Genomic DNA, 18,108 nt, shown 5'->3' on the forward strand with positions numbered 1-18,108 from the left:
CCAAAGTTGGAGAAAGAGTTATCTAGCTGATGTGATCTTACCTAGCTCCTGCGCACGTACAACTCCCAACAAAAATAGTATTGAAGTGAGATGTCTCACTCTGTAGCTAAAACAAGTGAGGTGTCTCACTCTGTAACTAAAACAGAGACCCAAACACACAAGGTCAAAAGAGGATCTGCAGCAATGTGCAGTACAACAAAAATATGACGTTTTTAGTAAATGAAACCATGTAAACCTATTCTGGTACGACCTCAAAATACAATAAGGAACTTTAAAATGAACATAATATGGGTGCTTTAATCTAAATGGCATTGGTTGAAATGATTCTTTATTTTTTCTTTCTTATCAGCACATATGGCAGTTCCCCTAGACCATGAAACAACTTTTTACATTTACTTTTCTGCAGTCACTGTAAATGTCTATTACTGTATCAATTTGTCTTTACTAGAAGAAACAGAAGAAACAAACTTAAATACAAGTCAATCTTTGTTTAGTCTCGTTGGGCAGTTTGTGCAGTGGCCTTACTCCTCCTCTCTTTATTCCTCTCCAGGTGCCGTGTTGTCAGCCCACTTCCCAAGAAATGGTGCCTGTCCTCTACATGGATGAATTCAGCACCCTCGTCATTTCATCTGTGCAGCTGACCCGCAGCTGTGGCTGTGGGCCTGGCGACCTCCAGCAGCCCAGCAGAGAGTAATGTTTGTTTTACTGTCCTCAGTATGACCCATCTGGCCCACACAAAACTACATGAGATACAGAAAAGGTAGATAATACTTCAAATGCTGACATATCTCCTCTCACTACACTTATTTTAGATCCTTTTAGTGTGTATTCAACACTGAGCGTGGTAACCAAAGCAAAGTCTCTCTCAGTTTTGCATTCCTTTCTCTCCTTTCTAACCAGAATGTGCCATTACAGACCTGTTGAGCCAGCCAAACTGAAAAGTGATCAATTCATATTTTAGTGGTAAAACTAATGATGATCGTAATCACACGTTATTAATCTAAAATTACAATCTGCATTTGCGTGCTATTGTGTTTAATTACCAGTTAACCAATATACTTACTATACACTGATTTGGCAGGCCAATAAGAAAAATGCATTTCTGTGGATAAATGATAGTATTTGTCTTTCACCAAGAGCTACAAATAAAGTGCAGCTTACTCCCGTGTAATTAAAGCTAACAGTTTATCTTTAAATGCATCTCATTACTGCACGCTATTTAAAACTACCAACTGTTACTGAGTGTTCCCTCCAAAAATGTGAGACTGTGCAGAGCCAAAGTCTTACACAGGCCAGATGTCTCTTCACTGATCTGTGAAACGACTTATCTTATAGCCATGAAGTCAATTTAATCAAATCAAAATATTCATCTTTTTTTTTTTATATCATGAAAAATCTACAACTAATTTTAAATTAAGTATATATGCTTGCCATGTTGAGGGTCAAACAGTTTTTGCAGGGAGAGTAACAGGAGAAGACTGCGTTCACCAACTAAATCCCTGCACCTAATACTTAGTATCACTTCTTCTGAGTACGAACATCTGCTGTGCTTTTCCACAAGCACCCATTGGCCATGCTCCATTTTCATGTTTCAACTGATAGACAAGATAAATTCGATAATGCTGCCCTGCAACCCCCCAAAAAACTGTAATTGTAAAATAAATCCTAATTTCAAGTTGTAAACATATTTATAGAAAAAGAATAGTACTTTCTCTTGACAGAAATACTTTGTTATATCATATTAAAGTGATTTTCTGTGATGTGTTACTTTGACCAGTAAAGTGATTTAATTACAAGGCCTGTCAGACAATAATAATGAAAATGAAGATGTGTGTCTAAATTGTGATCAGAAGAAAAAATAGTCAGTTGATTTATTGTATTTTTTTACCTACAGCCAATTTGAACTTTTAGAGCATTTCACTGTCTGTTATATTCTTTCTTTTTTCTGTTAAGTCGTTAATGAATCCATAACATATTGTGTGATGTGTGTTTTTTTATGAAGCAGAGTTGTTGTTTTTTTCCATATGGGTTTTTGAACATTTAGTTAGTTAGTGACATTTTGTTATATGCTCACGCTGGCTTTACAAAGTTACCTCACCATTCACTTTTGCAAGTATTTTTCACAAGTGCACTACAACGTATCAGTGATATTTCACCTCAACTCAATCAATATACATCAAATGTAAAATGTTTTATTTTACTTATGACCTTGCTATGACATCCTAATCATTTGTACTGATTTCCTGATTTCTTGCTTACAATTTTTTGAATAAAGTTGATTTGAAATACACATTTTTTTCAGTCTCAGTTTTTCATGACAATCTTTATAATAGGCTGGTAGTCTAGAGGGAGGAAAATAGCAGAGGAAGAAATGTTGGCACTGTACTCCAGGAAACCAGAATCTGGTCAGGGGAAGAGCAACATCTTGCGCACTTTTGAAAAGTCTTCAGCCTTCAGTCTTCTGCTGTGCCTGTGTTTGGGTCTTTTCCTGGCTCCAGTGGAATCTTATTGTCAAATTGTGCCAGCAAGATATTTATCCGGAACTACAGTCAAGCAACTAATTTACAAAAGGACAGCCAGATTTGGTTCAAAATTTCAACATTGCAAGCAATTGAATTTATTGATACTGGACAAAATGTCAAGGTATTTCACTGTGTGGGGGTCTTTTGGCATACTGTCCTCCCTTCTGCTGGTTGTTGGGGCAGTTGAATGTTCAGAGAAGGAAACGTTGCTGAAACCAGTCTCCAACACAGGGACACAAATAACAGAATGTTTGATGGAGTGCACTGGAATGACCTACATCAAGAAATTGCAACTTCAAGATAATCATAATATACGTCTTAAAGATTCCACAGAAGGTAAGAAGTCATTGTGTGAGGACATTTTTGGGCATTTCATCTAATGAATTACCACATGCTGTAAATGCACATTTAATTTTCTTTGTACTGACTGAGTGCTGGCTGTCTGTTTTTGTTGTTTTTGATGATTTCTTGTCTTTTTTGCCTATTTGGTATGTGCTTGTCTTTGTATTATTGTATCAAAATATCTGCATTAATAAAATGTACAAACAAAGATGGTAAGGAGTCACATTTTCAACTCTAGTATGGTTTACCATCGGTTCCTCTCTCTTACTGTATGTCAATCCAACACTTTTACATAGGGGAGAGCCGGGTCAGTTGAAACACTTTTTAATTAAACGTAGCCTAATTTACAGAGCGGTCGTATCGTAATGAAAGCTAATTTGTCACTAGCAACCTACACCTGTCATCTGTCAAATACAGTTGCATTTTCATCTTTGAACAAAACCGTTCAGGAATTATTACAGCAAGTCCCAAAAGTGGGACGTGCGTATACGCACGTCCCACTTTAATCGGTCCTTCCTGGACTGGAATGAAATGAAACAGCATGGGGGCGGGGGGCGAATGAAATATACAGTTTAAGCCATATAAACTTCCCACAACTTTAATATTTTACTATAAATCATGAATGGTACTTCCAAAAGGTGTTATTTTAGATAGATTGTTGCAGGGCTACACGTCTTTGTAAATGTCTGTTAACAACTAATTGCCGTCATCGTGAAGCGTGTATGAAGCGGTTATTGAAATATCATGTGGATGATTCTGCCATTTTTATAGGGTTAGTACAGTACATTTTTACAGCTGAAACAGCTGTTTCAAATACCCCGACATAGACATATGTCATTATAACCTGGTTTGGTTTTCATGTAAACAAGCATTCAATATGGAAGTCTGGGATTGCGGAGAACACTAAATGGTCTACTAAATAAGCATGTAGTCAAACCTTTAAATGAAAAACACTTTATTACATTAATAATCGAAAGAATGTAACCGCTAATGAAGTTTACTTTTGACCATCAAAACTCGTTTATTGGCTGTAACTCCGTGATATATAACAGGAAGATGTTGGGCTTATAGGAGGAAGTTAACATGCTCTATGTTTTTCACCTAAGGAAGTCTGTCTCTCAGCATTGCACGCGGAGAAAACTGGAATGTTTCATACGTCCCGCGTTTCAATCGTCCCGGCTCTTCCCTAGCAGGTAAAATCTGCTGCGTATAGGCTTTCATTATAAATTATCTCTCTTCCTAGGAGACCTCGGGGAATACTGTTGGTCTACAGAGCTCAAGTGCACCATTGGAGAGAGCTTCCAGCATGCCTACGTGGTGCTGCCTGTTGATGTTTCTGCAGATGGACACGAGCAGCTGGAAGTCAAAGCCACTGTCCCCACTGTCACCACACTGCGCGCACACAACAGCGCCACCACAATCGCAGACAACTGTGGCCTCCGATACGACGTCACGCCGCACTTCAGCACAGAGACGGCGGGGGCGTCCTTCTGCGTACAAGTCGTCGCCCCCGAAGATGTCCTCGGGGACAAAGTTCTTAAATGTCCTCCTTTTCTGGTCACCTTCTGGCAGAGGAAACCAAATCAGTCCAACCAAGAAGGTGGCGGATAAAATATCAGCAAGTACTGAAGTCCTGCATTGAAAACTTTAAGTAACAGTAGCCTATGTACGCATAGTCAAGAAGTAGGCTACTTACAGCTTTAAAAGTAAAAGTACTCCAAGCTAAATTGTGGCCCCTGTGACTGTTATATTATTATGCATCATATCATGGTAATATTATGACTCATGCCTTAAAGTGTGCACAGCATTTAAATGTTCTGGTTAGTTGATCTTTAATTATGTTACATAGTTAGGATACGATTAATCAATTGTAGTATAACAATTGAAAACAGTGAGAAATGCCAATCACAAGTTGTCTGAGCCCAAATTCATACCTTCACTATAGTCCAAGCATCAAAAATATTAAATTATTCAAAAGGAAAAGCAAGGAATCCTCACGTGTGTGAAGTTGGAACCATGAAATGTTTAAAAAGAAATTGGTGTTGCCAGTTCATTTTCTGTCAATCCATTCAGCTACTTGGATACTTTCATCTGTGACAAGACATCATATTTTACAATCTCTTCATATGTCTTCAATCTTAATTATTAATCTTAATAATAAATAATACTAATAATAACTAATAATAAACTAAAGCTGTCAAATAAATGTAGTGGAGAAAAAACTACAATATTTCCCTCTGAAATGTAGTGGAGTTGAAGCAAAAAGTATCTTGAAATAGAAGGTAGGCTACAAGTATGTCAAATTTGTATTTTAGTAGTAGTAGTAGTTGTTAGAGTATATGTATTTATTTACATTCCATCAATGTATAATATACATATAAGGATCACTACTATCAGTATATTGGTTGTTTTACATGATAGGTTGTTAGCATACTTAAAACCTCATCTCAATGTCTGAGTCTTGCTTGTGTACTCCGTAAAATAGTTTGTAAGTTATTCATAATTATTTACCACTGGCTTTCAAATCTTCCAGAGTTGAACTTTCTTCTTTAAGTTCTTCTGTGTCATAAGTTTCTGTTGCTTTCCTTTCATTGTCAACATTAGTTGTCTCATGACATGTTTTTCTGTTTTATGAAGTTGATTTAGAATCAGAATAATGAATCTGTCTTTATGTTTCTTTTATGTGATATGTGATTTTCTTGTTTTAGCTGTGAAGGTATTTAATATTGACAATAGATTACTTATGCTAATGTGAATCCAGCTTTGTTAAGCACTAGACATTTGTTGAAAATTTGCAAGACAGTGGATAAGAGCCATGCCCATGGTGTGGGAGATCTGGGTGTGATTCCCGCTGCAATACATCACACATTACATTACACTTCACCCCTAGTTGCTCCAGAGGTGTACAACCTCTGACATACATAGCAACTGTATGTTGCTTTGGATAAAAGTGTCAGCTAAATGACATGTAATGTACTGCAATGTAATGTTACATCATCAGGGCTCTGCTGGAAAAGGCAACCAGAGAGATGCCAAAGTTCTCTGTTAAATAAATAATGTAAGTACGAGATGTTAATGGTTGTGAGTGTTTACAGCAATATTAAATAATTTTCTTTTTTTCAGTCATGTTTATTGTGCTTATTGTTGAGAAACATTTAAAGATACTATTTTAACCTTATGTTAAACCAGAACCCACTATTGCAAATCCAATTCTAATTCTACTTAATTGCAAACAGAGACCTATACACTTATACAAATTGTAAACAAATGAGTTTGGAATAGTTTTGCCGGGACACTATTATATTTAGAATGCTGCCATTGCAGTACTATATGTGCAGTGTGCATCATGTATGTGTATTTGTCTGGTTGCTGTACACATGTTTACTATGTCAGTATGTGCTGCTCTGGGTTTTATATATAGTACATACATATACATTTACCAAATTTCACCTGCCCTTGATTGTGTGGCCATAACACCCTTGTTTTATTTTTTTCTACTCACAACAAACAATATAGTGCCACCTACTGGTTATCATTTAAACTTATACAAGCATCAAACTGCCGTGCTTTACACCATCCAGCCTCAGGGTGACATCATGGAACGCTTGTTACAGAGCAGTCTCAACACCAAATGACCAATCACTGCCCTCACTCTGTTCCAAAATTTACATTTTTAAGTAAGTGTACGCTATTGATATGGCTTAATAATTACTGTGTTCAATAAAACCCAACCAATACACTCTTAATCCATTTCTATATTATTTTGACCTTTTATAACAAATGCCTGGGTTTTGACAGTCTGTGTAGCAGTCAGTGGTTGTTTCAGCCACATTGCCTTCCACATTAGGCCTTTAAAATGGTTGAATATCTTGAATGCATTTGTTTGAGTGTGCCAAATTTCATCAACATTTATTTTAAATTCTCTTTTAGGCAAGGCAAGGCAGCTTCATTTGTATAGCATATTTCAGCAACTGGGCAATTCAAAGTGTTTTACATAAAACGTTAAAGAGCAGTTAAAAAACGACCAAGAAGTCAAAAACAGATAAATTACAAGAATAAAAGTCACACTGCAGTATGAGAAATTCAACATTAAAGAGCAGTTAAAAACAACTAAAAATATAAAGGCAGATAGGATTGTCACATGATTTTAACAATGCAACTTCAGTATAGGAAATTAACAATTATTTAAAGAAAGGTCTTCAGCCTTGACTTAAAAGAATTGAGAGGAGCGGCGGACCTGTCAATTTTCCTGTGCTCAATGAACCATTTTGTGGAAACCCAAACTTTGTTGATCCATGCGTTAGGCATTCTACACAGGCAGAACCATATTTCTTTACCATCTCATCTACAACTGGCCCTGCAAGATCATGTGAATTGTACTCTAGTTACCCATAACCAAGAGTAGAAGTACTTCTCTTTACACTACAATATAGTCGTCACTATAAGACTTAATTTAATCACGGCAAATCCTGAACACCTCCAGCTAATTCTTGTAAATCTTACCATAAAATCTATGTCACATAATTGGATAATTATATTGTATTGCATATTGTGGTAATTAGGCCCAAACAGTTACATATTTATGTTGGCTACAATTGTATAAGTTTCATGGTTTATTTGGCTGTGCTGAGCCTCTCGTTAGGTCTAAATGAAGTAAGATGATGTTGTGTTCTCTGCTGGCAGATGGCCAGCAGCAGCACAACCACCCAGGGTGAGTGTCAAATAACAGACCTTTCTGCACAGCCTGTACTCAGGCCTGCATTAAATCACACACGTGCTGGTGTCCATGCTCCTAAAGCAGCAACACACAGACAGAGGCTACTTTATTCTTTTGTGACGCACTTCATCAGCATGCTCATCCTACATGTCTGGTTGAAATGTGTTAAATGATGTGTCTGTTTTTTCAGCTGCAGACTAAACTCTACAACCTACAAGAGATGTCACAACCACTGCCAGTTTTGGGCTCTGTGTCATCAAATCTAAGATCACTCACCAGAACTGGCAGCAAGGTGGCATAGTGAGTTGGAAGACTTTATTATCTGCTTCTGTATTTCTGGGCAGGAGAGTGAATCCCCTTCAACTCCCGAGAGACTGCTTGTTAGCTGTAAACAAGATAAGATATTGCATCCATCCAACAACCAATCACAAAAGGGTCTCACAGGTGCTTATTTATTTCAAAATTAAAACGTGGGTATTTTGTGTACTATGTTTGGTCTTTATTTTAAGCAAAATTGTTTTGTGCACTCTTGTCCCATATATCTCACATTAACCATGAACAAATGATTTACACATTAGTTATTTTAGTGTGTCCTATCACAAGATTGACCTACCTAAAGTCATGAAATGTCTATAATATGGAATTAATATAACCCCACATTATCACATACCCTTCACCATACCTGGAGGTTGGCATGGGGTACTTTCCACAAAATCATCTCTCAATGCAAATCAACCCAGCTATTAGGATGACTGAAATAAAACCATGTCAAGCGCTAGGTAAGTGAAGAGTATGTGATAATGTGGAGCTATTTTGATTCCAAAGGCCAAGGGAACTTTATCAGGATGCATAGTATCCTGGATCCATGAAAAACACACCTTTAAAAAACTGCCGGCCTCTTTTGGAATTTAACATAGGGGTGAGTATACTTTTGACCCTGTATTTTTAGGAAGAAAATTTTTAATTTACGATACATTGTTCATTCACAAAGAAAATTTGTGTCCTTAAAGGTTGAATTTTTCCCCACTTCTAATAAGATTAAGGTCAATTTCTAAAAGACTGTTTTTTTATTCCTCTTTTTGGTCAACTTTAGAATGGGTTAATAAACTTATGAGCACCGCTGTATTTGGTTTTCTCCTGCTGTCAACACCCACTCAAAATGAAGTTAATTTACATACTCGTAGGCTACACATCAGTCAGGGGTAAAAACATATACGCAGATGACTGTACCATGTCTGTTACGCAGGGGTAATACCAGCCTATTAAGTTTAGGCAAACTGTCGTGATGTGAAAAAACACAGAGAATAACATAGCTATTAGTGGACTAATTTGTTAATATTTACTTTGTATTTACTCTTATAATAGTAACACAAGTGCTTTAGAGGTATTTTCAGACAAACTTGGACTGAGTGTACGAAACTGAGTTTGGTCCCCAGATGGCTGAGTAAAGTAGAACAATCCAGTAGGCAGAGAGAGAGAGAGAGAGAGAGAGAGAGAGAGAGAGAGAGAGAGAGAGAGAGAGAGGACAACCCAAACACAGACGGTTAGCAGACAACTATTAAACAACGGCGGCCTGACAGTCATTTAAATGAACTAATTCTTCAGCGGTAAAACTAAACAATGTGACCAAGTGAGAAGGATACCTTGGTGGGGACTGTCGGAAACACATGACAACCAACTTTGGATGTTGTGAGAGGCGCACCATGGCATCTCAGCCGAGGTAGGCAGACACAGCCGCAGCTAGCTGCTAGCAGCTGGGCGCTAGCTTCACAGCCTGTTCGGATAACTATCATTAATTAGCTAGACACGGCTAGCCAGCTCACTAGCAGCGCACTTTACCCAGGTAAAGTTGTAGTTTGAAACTCTGTGAAAATATCTGAAGAAACGCTAACGTTAGTCTAGTAGCTTTCTGTAGTTATTGTAAAACTGACATGAATTTTTTTTTTTTTTAGCTTTGATAAGCAGTTCGAGGAAGAAGTGGAATCAGCTGGAAAGAGCAGGCTGGTTAAAGGGGCTGCTGTGTTTATAACTTACAAACTAGCTAGTTTATGTAACATTAAATTAAAGCAAACGTTACGCATACTTTGACTTTCTGTAACGTTAAACCTCAGGGGTCGTGTTTTGACTAACTTGGATTTTGGGTAACACGTTGGATAACAAGACAAAACTGGTTTGACTCTTGTCTGTATAAATTTCCTTTTGCTGTAAAATCGATCTAAAAATACAGGGCAGAATGACTGAGACTGAAGCCTAAGTCAACCACTCTGCTATAATACCCTGAGCAGGAGAGATACAATTTATGTTTCAGTCACCTAAATTGTATTTAATAATTTACACAATAAAGTTAATGAAAAAAACTTAAGGCACAAACATACTCAACAGGGCTAGAAGATCTTCTATCCCGATATAGGTCATGTCATATCTCCATAAGATATCCCGGTATAGCATGTATGTTTGTATAATTCTGTGTAGGGCTGCCACTAATCGTTACTTTTACTGTCGATTATTTTCTCGATTAGTTGTTTGGTCTAAAAAATGTCAGAAAAATGTGATCAAGGGCCAAGATGCTGTTGTCAAATGTCTTGTTTTGTCCACAACTCGCAGATATTAAGTTTACTGTCATGGAGGAGTAAATGAAATAGAAAATATTCACATTTAAAAAGCTTATTACGTTTAAAAAAGAAAAGGGGAAAAAAAGGCTCAGACTAATTAATCAATTATCAAAATAGTTATTGAATAATATTACATAAATATTGTCATAACTTAGTTTGGCTGATGTTTTTTTGACATTGTGATAGAAACGATATAGAATAATGCTCATATGGGTTATACAGTATACATTTTTATATTGTTTTGATATGTATTGCCATATCGTCCAGCTCTAGTGGAAAGGTTGTTATGTCACCTTTTTTTCTACATTTGTTCAGTTTCTAGCATTTGTCATCCGTGATTGATAAATCCAGACACTCCAAGCCTTTGTGAAAGGCTCCGGTGTACAGATGGGGTACAGCAAATCGTAATTTGTTCTATAAGAGCAGCCAGACTGCTCAAAATATTTGACATTGGTCCAAACAGGTTAATGTTGAGCTTGTATGTTTAGTTTACTTTATTAGTTTATAATGTTGTGGACAGTCCCCCTTAATTAACTGTACAGTAAAGGGAGCATCTTTAGCCTCTACGGCTAATTTCCAGCTGTAGTCCCTGGCCAGCTGACATTAAGCATCCTAAAATACAATGGTTAACATATTAAAATGCATTTCATTACATCTATAATAACAGAAGGCCTAAGCAAAAAGGGATAAAACATACAAGAAGTAGCACAAAAACAAACAAACAAACAAGCGCAGATAATGGCAATGGCATTAAAGGATAATTCCGGTCGATTACAACATGTAGCTCTGTTGTTTGTAAATTTGGAGTGCTGTCAGTAAAGAGAAAAACGAGAACAATCGGTGCTGCCTACACGTGTTATCCTCCTGCTAGAGTTCACGCTAGCTGTTCTCTTGGGAGGAATCACTTCACAAGGGTAAGCACTCTAAATTACAATTTGAACATGTTAAGAGGCTAAAAACAAGTTTAAAATGTGCCCTTTTTATGCCTGTTGGGAGCTAACGCTAGCGGGAGGCATAAGGCAGCAGAGATGGAGTGATAGCAACAATGACTGTCACATAAAACACATATCACATCTGACAGATTAATGTGTGCAGTAATAGTTATCGGACAGCCATAATCGTGCATAATGCAGATGTGACTAATTATTATATGGTTAGAGGTTAACCCAATATCAGGATTAAATCACTGTGAGAGTGCTACAGTTTGTTTCAGCCTCATCAATAATTTCAACCCCGGTATTGCTAGTAAGAGCTGTTTCTAATTATATTCTGTACGTTGTGAGCTTGTGTCACATCATCAACATGTACAATCATGAACAAATTGTAATTTTCATGTTTGGGAAGACTAATGTGTAATTTAATACAGGCACAGTATGTTGCTTTACCTTTGGGTAGTACTGTGACTGGGCAGGGCCAGTTTGTACTGTTCTAGTAGTTTGGCCAGTCTCTTTGCTCCATTAATGAGTAAGTGCTCATCTGTTTGGCATAGTCCCAAATCTGTGCTGCTTCACTTGTTGCCATGGAAGCCTCCCATTGGGGTGGCTGTCAGTGAGGATGATCAACACTGTATTTTGGGATGAAAAGTGCAAAATTTCAAAATGTGGATATGTGTGCAGGATATTTAAAGTTTTAAACAGGGCGCCTGATCCTCCAGGGACTGCTGTTGTTCCACAATGTAATTTATTATAGTGAACAAGCTCTTATGCCATTTACATCATATCTGGACGAGTAGTATCCATTTGATGTCTGCATGTTATCTTTAGGGACTAGAGAGAACAGATGTGAATGTTTTGGTGAATCCTCAAGGCGTCTTTGAGTCTAATTAACTTTTCAGTTGATATGATGGGTTGTCTTCTCCCATTAGACCCTGCTGCTCTGCCCCTTGGGTAGATAAGTCTGTGATAAGATGCCATAAATTTTCACTCTCTAAATTTTCCGGTGTCTTTAGCCAGATCTGATTTTATCATAAATAAATACATGGAGCATGTCACCAATTTCAGTTTTAACATTTGAGGCACCTAGCACATATTTTTTATTTCTGTAACTAGAGTTACAGAAATAATGCACTTGTTAATGCAATGCTGACTTAAGATCTGTGTTTCTTTGTAATGTTCTACAGTATATACAATGAGAAAAGGAACCGTCTTCGCCTCCAAGCATGGGAACAGAGGAACCAAGAAACAAGCCAAACCAAAGAACTCAGCCATGAGAATGTGCCACTCTTTAAGGAACCATACAAAGTAAAGACACACAACAGTAGTTGAAGATAGCAGTTTTCAAATGTGAACTCCAGACAATGTCCGAAGTCCAAGAAATCAGGTCTTGACATAGTCTGGAGTTTCCCTTTTACACATGTAGCACACAACAGAGATTGTCAGTGTCGGACGCCGGGTAACGTCAAGATAGTTTTAGGTTTTCAGTGCATGTGTGAAATTGTTTGACGACGCTTCTGCTGTAATTGTTATGGATAAAAGTTGTAAAAGGTCAGTTTAATACATTGTTCTTAAAACTTACTGGTACTACTGGTAAACATTATTGAAAAACAGTTAACAAGATAAACAGTTAACAGTTACAAGATAAAAATGGAAAATTATATTTCAGAAAAATCTGTTTGCAGACAAAAGTCTTTGGTTTCAGAGGTCAGTCATATGTTCTTCAACTATATGTTTTTTTAATAATTCCAAAATCCTCTTTTGTTTTACTAAATATATAATATATTTGTATGCAAAAAATGCAGAGAATATAGCATGATTGTTTTCAGAGAATTATAAGAACCCATTTATTTTAGACTATAGAGTTATATGTCCTCTGTTAACATAACTTAGTGTTCAACCTTTCTTTTTGCAGACAAACAAAGGGGATGAGCTTTCCAATCGAATCCAGAGGATGCTGGGCAGTTATGAAGATGTGAATAATCCATATCCCTTTGCCATTGATCCTTTACCCATTCCTACATATGTAACCTCCTCACAGTCAGATCAGGGTCAGCCAAACACCAATAAACCAACCAAACCTCCATTCCATAACCAGGTCCATTACATGGCCACCCAAAGTCAGAAATCCCCCTCTAGTAATGGTTACTCTTCTCAGCCCATGGGGACGTTCACTACCTCTTCTCCTAACCAACATGGTCATTCATCAGTTTTCTCAAATGTGTCTTTGAACCACAGTCAGCTCAGCTTCTCAGCACATCAACAAAAGAGTGAAGCCATCTCAGATCTCAGGGAGCGTGGCAGCCTTCCCCAGGAAATGTCTTCTCAGTCTCCTGATACTAAGCCGCCACCCTTCCCACAATACAGTGACCATGATACCAGTGACATGGACACTAAGGACACCTTTGATAGACATCAAGTTCAAGGTTCCACAGATCACCCTTCTGAGTCTGCCAGCACAAGGGAAGTTTCCACATTTAACCTAAAACAGTCACCCAAAGATGCATCTCTGGCTCAAGCCAACAAGGGTAACGCACTACCTTCCCAGACCTTCCCTTCACTCCTGTCGTCGAAGCAGCCCAGCGTAGTCATGACCCAGAAGCCAACAGCGTATGTGCGGCCCATGGATGGTCAGGACCAAATGGTCAGCGAGTCACCTGAGCTGAAGCCTTCGCCAGAGCCATATGTATCTCTACCGGAGTTAATCAACAAATCTGACATGGGCAAAACGAAGATACTGCCACAATTTTTGGAGGCAAGTATATTGTCTTGGATCTCATAACTGTAATACAATATCATATTATTTAAAATGTAATGTGGCTGCCTAGCATAAAGACTAGAACAGGAGAAAACTGCCAGCCTGGCTTCAAATACTCCTGGTTCCTTGAACTTGCTACTTGTTTTTTTTTTTCGCTTTGGTTTTTGGTCATATCAAACATACGAGGAATGACCTGTTAATTAGTGAACTTTATAGATGCTGGTAGGTGGATTTCATTACCTTAGACAGAGCCAGGCTAGCTGTTCAGTCTTTTTGCAAAGCTAAACTAACCGGCTGTGGGCTGTAGCTTGGTATTTAGCATTGTGATTGGAATCGATTTTATCTAACTCTCAGCAAGAATGCAAATAACCCCAAAACTAACTATTACGAAACTAACTATTAAAACTATTACATTAAAATGAATAGTAGTAGGAACAGAGCTGTAATCCTGACCCCATTTCCAGGCCAGCAGCAGCCATCAACGGGCTTCAGTCTGTCAGGCTGATGACGTAAAACCCACAATGGTCTTGGGCTTGTGGGATATGGTGTATTTTTTTTTTAAAGCTGCTATTACAGAAATACATAATAAACAACAATATTCTAAAGAACATACTGTATATCCCTAGATAGACATCTAGACATCATACTGGTGGTGAGCAAGGTTATATTGCAGGGCTAGATTTTTTGTATTATTCATTACTACAAATGTGAGTTTGATTTTTGAATTTGGTTTTGGTGCAGGAAACCTGGAAGTTCCAGTTTGACTGGGCCTCTCTATGCAATACATTTGTTTAATACTAGAACACTGGTAAATATAAAGGCGGGATCTAAAGTACAGTATGGTATTAATACTTAAGTATATCAGAATACTTTATAGATCTCCTATAAAGGCTATATTGTAAAATGTTATTGTTGTTGGTATATACAGTAAGTCCATCTTATGATTTGAATTTGAATGTAAATTTGAATAAATATTCAACTTATAAGTATATTTTTCACTTTAGTAACATAGATATAATTGTCTTGCGATATCATATACTGCAAAATCTCTTATTTGGTGCTTCCAGTGACTGTTGGGAAGGTTATACTATTATTTCCCAACACTGTGAATATACTGTGGGATTAGAAAATTGCTTTTTTTGGGAGAATTTGGCTGAACTCCAGTTCAACTCTATTCATAAACACACACACCCCTAGCACCTGCAGTACTCTACACCTCCCCCTCCCCGCCTGCAGCAGCACAACAGGGCTGAATACGCGGCTGTTTTCGCTGCTAAGGCTAATCCAGTGCAGGATAGCTAGGCAGTTACTCATTCCCCTATTTCTCACCAACACTTCACTCCTGAGTTAAGTTCCACATCTGCAAAAAGCCATGTGTCCTCAGCTGCCTCTTGCTGCTAGATATGGGGTATTGCGTCACTGTATTTAGTGGTGAGCTACATGTTCACTTATAGGATGTAGGATTTTTAAATTTGCCTCTTTTTTCAGTGCTTATTGGTCTAAAATGCAAAGATCAAAAAACATTTTTGTCATCTGCTTCTGTTATTGTGGTGTTGATTTTAAATGCCTCAATTAAAACAAACAATACACATTGTTAATAAGTATTTCCTTTTTTATGTATGCATTTACTGTGACTATATTTAAATGGAAAAACATGTTAAAAGGACAATTATTTAGCTTTTTGGATTTAATAACTGAATTGTGACATTCCTTTTTTTAATGCCACATTAAAATCAGACTGCTGCCCCTGAGCTGTTAATTTGACTAATTTTATTTTGGCGTAGACAATGTGTCTCCATCTCAAAAAAGAAAAAGGTTGCCTGCACCTCTTCATGAAAAGTAATATCAGTACTTTGCATTTAGAATTGGCACACCTGTGCTGCTCTCTACTGGACAACACTGAAATGCAATACGTCTCTTAACTTTGTTTTCCGTGTTGTGATTTGGAAATACATATACCAATGTTTAATTGGATTTTACTTTGTTCTTTTTCATTTGTTTTTATTTAGCCATTTGTAATATTTCATACTGTTCTGCTTTACTATATGTGTTTTCCATTCCCCACAAGTTACAGTATACCTACAGATGAGTTGCCATATTGCAGGTTTTAAGATAAATGACAGCTCTTGTATTACAACTGGCAATGCCCCTAGTAGGGATAGCTATGCCTCTATGCGGGTGAGATATAGTTCCACTCACTGCATGCAGCACATCGACAACAAGGAGTGAACAATCTAAGATGAAAATGGTGGTAGGACAAAAGCAGATTTAATGAGGTTTTTGGAAGCATGTTTTAATTTATTTTTTTAAAGTCTGTGAAATACCAAAAGTGGTTTGCTCTGTAAAACATTAGCCCCTAAACAAATCTTTCTATGTTTGTTCTTCAAGTTAGAATTGAAAACATGTTTTTCACTGTCGTTTTGGAAACTCAAAATATTGCTTTCCTTTTCTGCAGACAAGGACAAATGAAGTTCTTTGTGTCGAGGACATCTTGAGGGTAAGTCAAAATGTGACAATTCTAATTTACTGTTGGCTATTGTCTTCTTGTCCATCTTAATAAGGTTACATTTTAGTTCAAAACATTTAAACCCCAGGTTTATACAAACCTATGATTACTGGCTCATATATAAGTAATCCATCTGTCCAAAGTCTCTGTACCTCGTAATTTAACCACTTCACCCCAGCTTCTTCACAATAAAACATTCCAGCAGTTTGCTGTTGAAAGCACAATAAATAGGAGTGCACAAGTCATGTTGTGTGATTGTTGATGGGGATTGGTGGGCCTGTAATGATTGGCAAATGTTCATTAGTTTGTCAGTATCATCTCCTGTTACTGGGCTGTGACAGCATTTTCGAGATAAACCTTTATGTAGCTTTCTTGCAACAACCTTCTGCTCCGGATCTACAGTACTTTCTTTATCTTTATGTTTCTGTGTATTTTCGATGGTTCACTCACCTTACAGCTCCACTGAGATTTGCGTGTGAACTACTGACCTGTGCTAGGGAAAGGCTTATAACACATACAATAATCATATTGCAAATAAGTAGCAACATATAGTGGCTTTGCAGCAACCTTATCATATTTATTTGATTTATACAGAGTAGTTTGTTTATATTTTTATTTTTTTTATAGTTTCATGTTTTTTAGCATGCCAATTTGGACTTTCAGAACATTTTGCAGTTCCTGAATACTGACCAGCTGCAGTCTTGCCGCCAACAGCCCTGTTTACCTTATCCCAAATGTGTTAAACTGAGATCCCAATACCCACTAAAGCAATCAAAATTTTAGTTTAGGACCATTCAAAATGTCAAATTAAAGAATAAAAGAAAAAACATTGTCTTTGATTCTCAGATACTTTGTCTGTCAAGACTTTTTGAAGGGGTATCTGAGGTTCTAATGTGTGTAAGGAACCTATTCTGCCCATCATCCCACTGCCACCAACAGTCTGAGAGAGTAACAAAATAAAAATATGCCAGCATCTGGATGGATGAAAAGCTCAATTTCAAATTTCCCCTTGATACAATTTTGTGTGCCGACTCGAGCAAAAAAATAATGTCAGGTTTGGACTACGGTGATGTGATTTTCAGACAAGCATCATCTTCAACTCTTAAATCTCTGGACTCTATTTTTCTGCCTTGAGAATTATAACTGTTTAAGCCTGGTACACATCATTGTATTTTTTTATGAAAGTGTTGGATGGTCTTCTCTTCATGAAGGTGTGATACTCATTGGTATATTTTTTTATTTATAAGGCTCTTATTAGAAAACTACCACTCTACCTTACAGAACTTGCCTGTTACACAGAGGGACATTATCAGACTCTCTCGGCTGACAGGCTTTTGCTTCATATTTCATGAGCTCAGTCTAAAGTTTTAACTTTAGTGCACCTAACTCCTGGAACAAATTACACAATCTGGTTTTAACCGTGCAAACTTGCTTTACATAATTGTACTTTCTTTTGCATTCTTATTATACTATTTATTTATCAAATCATTTTTATAATTCAGAAAGTTTTAATGTCTTTCTGTTTTCCTTAGGATGGGTTCTTTTATGTGTTTTTTCTTTGTAATTTGAAGCAATAACATTGTAAATGAAGGTTACTCTTCTGTTGTCTCTCTCGAGTATAAGTAAAGGTTGAATGAATGAATGAATGTATGGTTTGCCACCAAAAAGCATAGTACCACAAGTCATGTATTTTAACCCATCATGATGCCGCCCCCCCCC

General features: G+C 37.2%; 2 protein-coding genes across 4 annotated transcripts in view; both read left to right on the forward strand.

The window, feature by feature from the left end:
* gsdf (gonadal somatic cell derived factor) overlaps positions 1–1,050 on the forward strand; it is a 3,579-nt gene extending 2,529 nt beyond the window's left edge. The window contains exon 5 of the mRNA XM_032539228.1: positions 551–1,050. Coding sequence (XP_032395119.1) covers positions 551–694 — 144 coding nt within the window. The 3' untranslated portion in view covers positions 695–1,050. The remainder of the gene's footprint in view (positions 1–550) is intronic.
* Positions 1,051–9,059: 8,009 nt separating this feature from the next.
* The window catches only part of aff1 (AF4/FMR2 family, member 1), an 18,115-nt gene continuing 9,066 nt past the window's right edge, over positions 9,060–18,108 (forward strand). For 2 of the 3 annotated variants that reach the window (XM_032539494.1, XM_032539496.1), the window contains exons 1-4: positions 9,061–9,301; positions 12,313–12,433; positions 13,041–13,880; positions 16,339–16,380. In XM_032539494.1, coding sequence (XP_032395385.1) covers positions 9,249–9,301; positions 12,313–12,433; positions 13,041–13,880; positions 16,339–16,380 — 1,056 coding nt within the window. In that variant the 5' untranslated portion in view covers positions 9,061–9,248. Of the gene's footprint in view, positions 9,302–12,312; positions 12,434–13,040; positions 13,881–16,338; positions 16,381–18,108 lie in introns of all 3 variants that reach the window. The other variant, XM_032539495.1, reaches the window with a different exon arrangement.

Source organism: Etheostoma spectabile, chromosome 16, assembly GCF_008692095.1.
Source record: "Etheostoma spectabile isolate EspeVRDwgs_2016 chromosome 16, UIUC_Espe_1.0, whole genome shotgun sequence".
In the NCBI taxonomy this organism is placed as follows: Eukaryota; Metazoa; Chordata; class Actinopteri; order Perciformes; family Percidae; genus Etheostoma; species Etheostoma spectabile.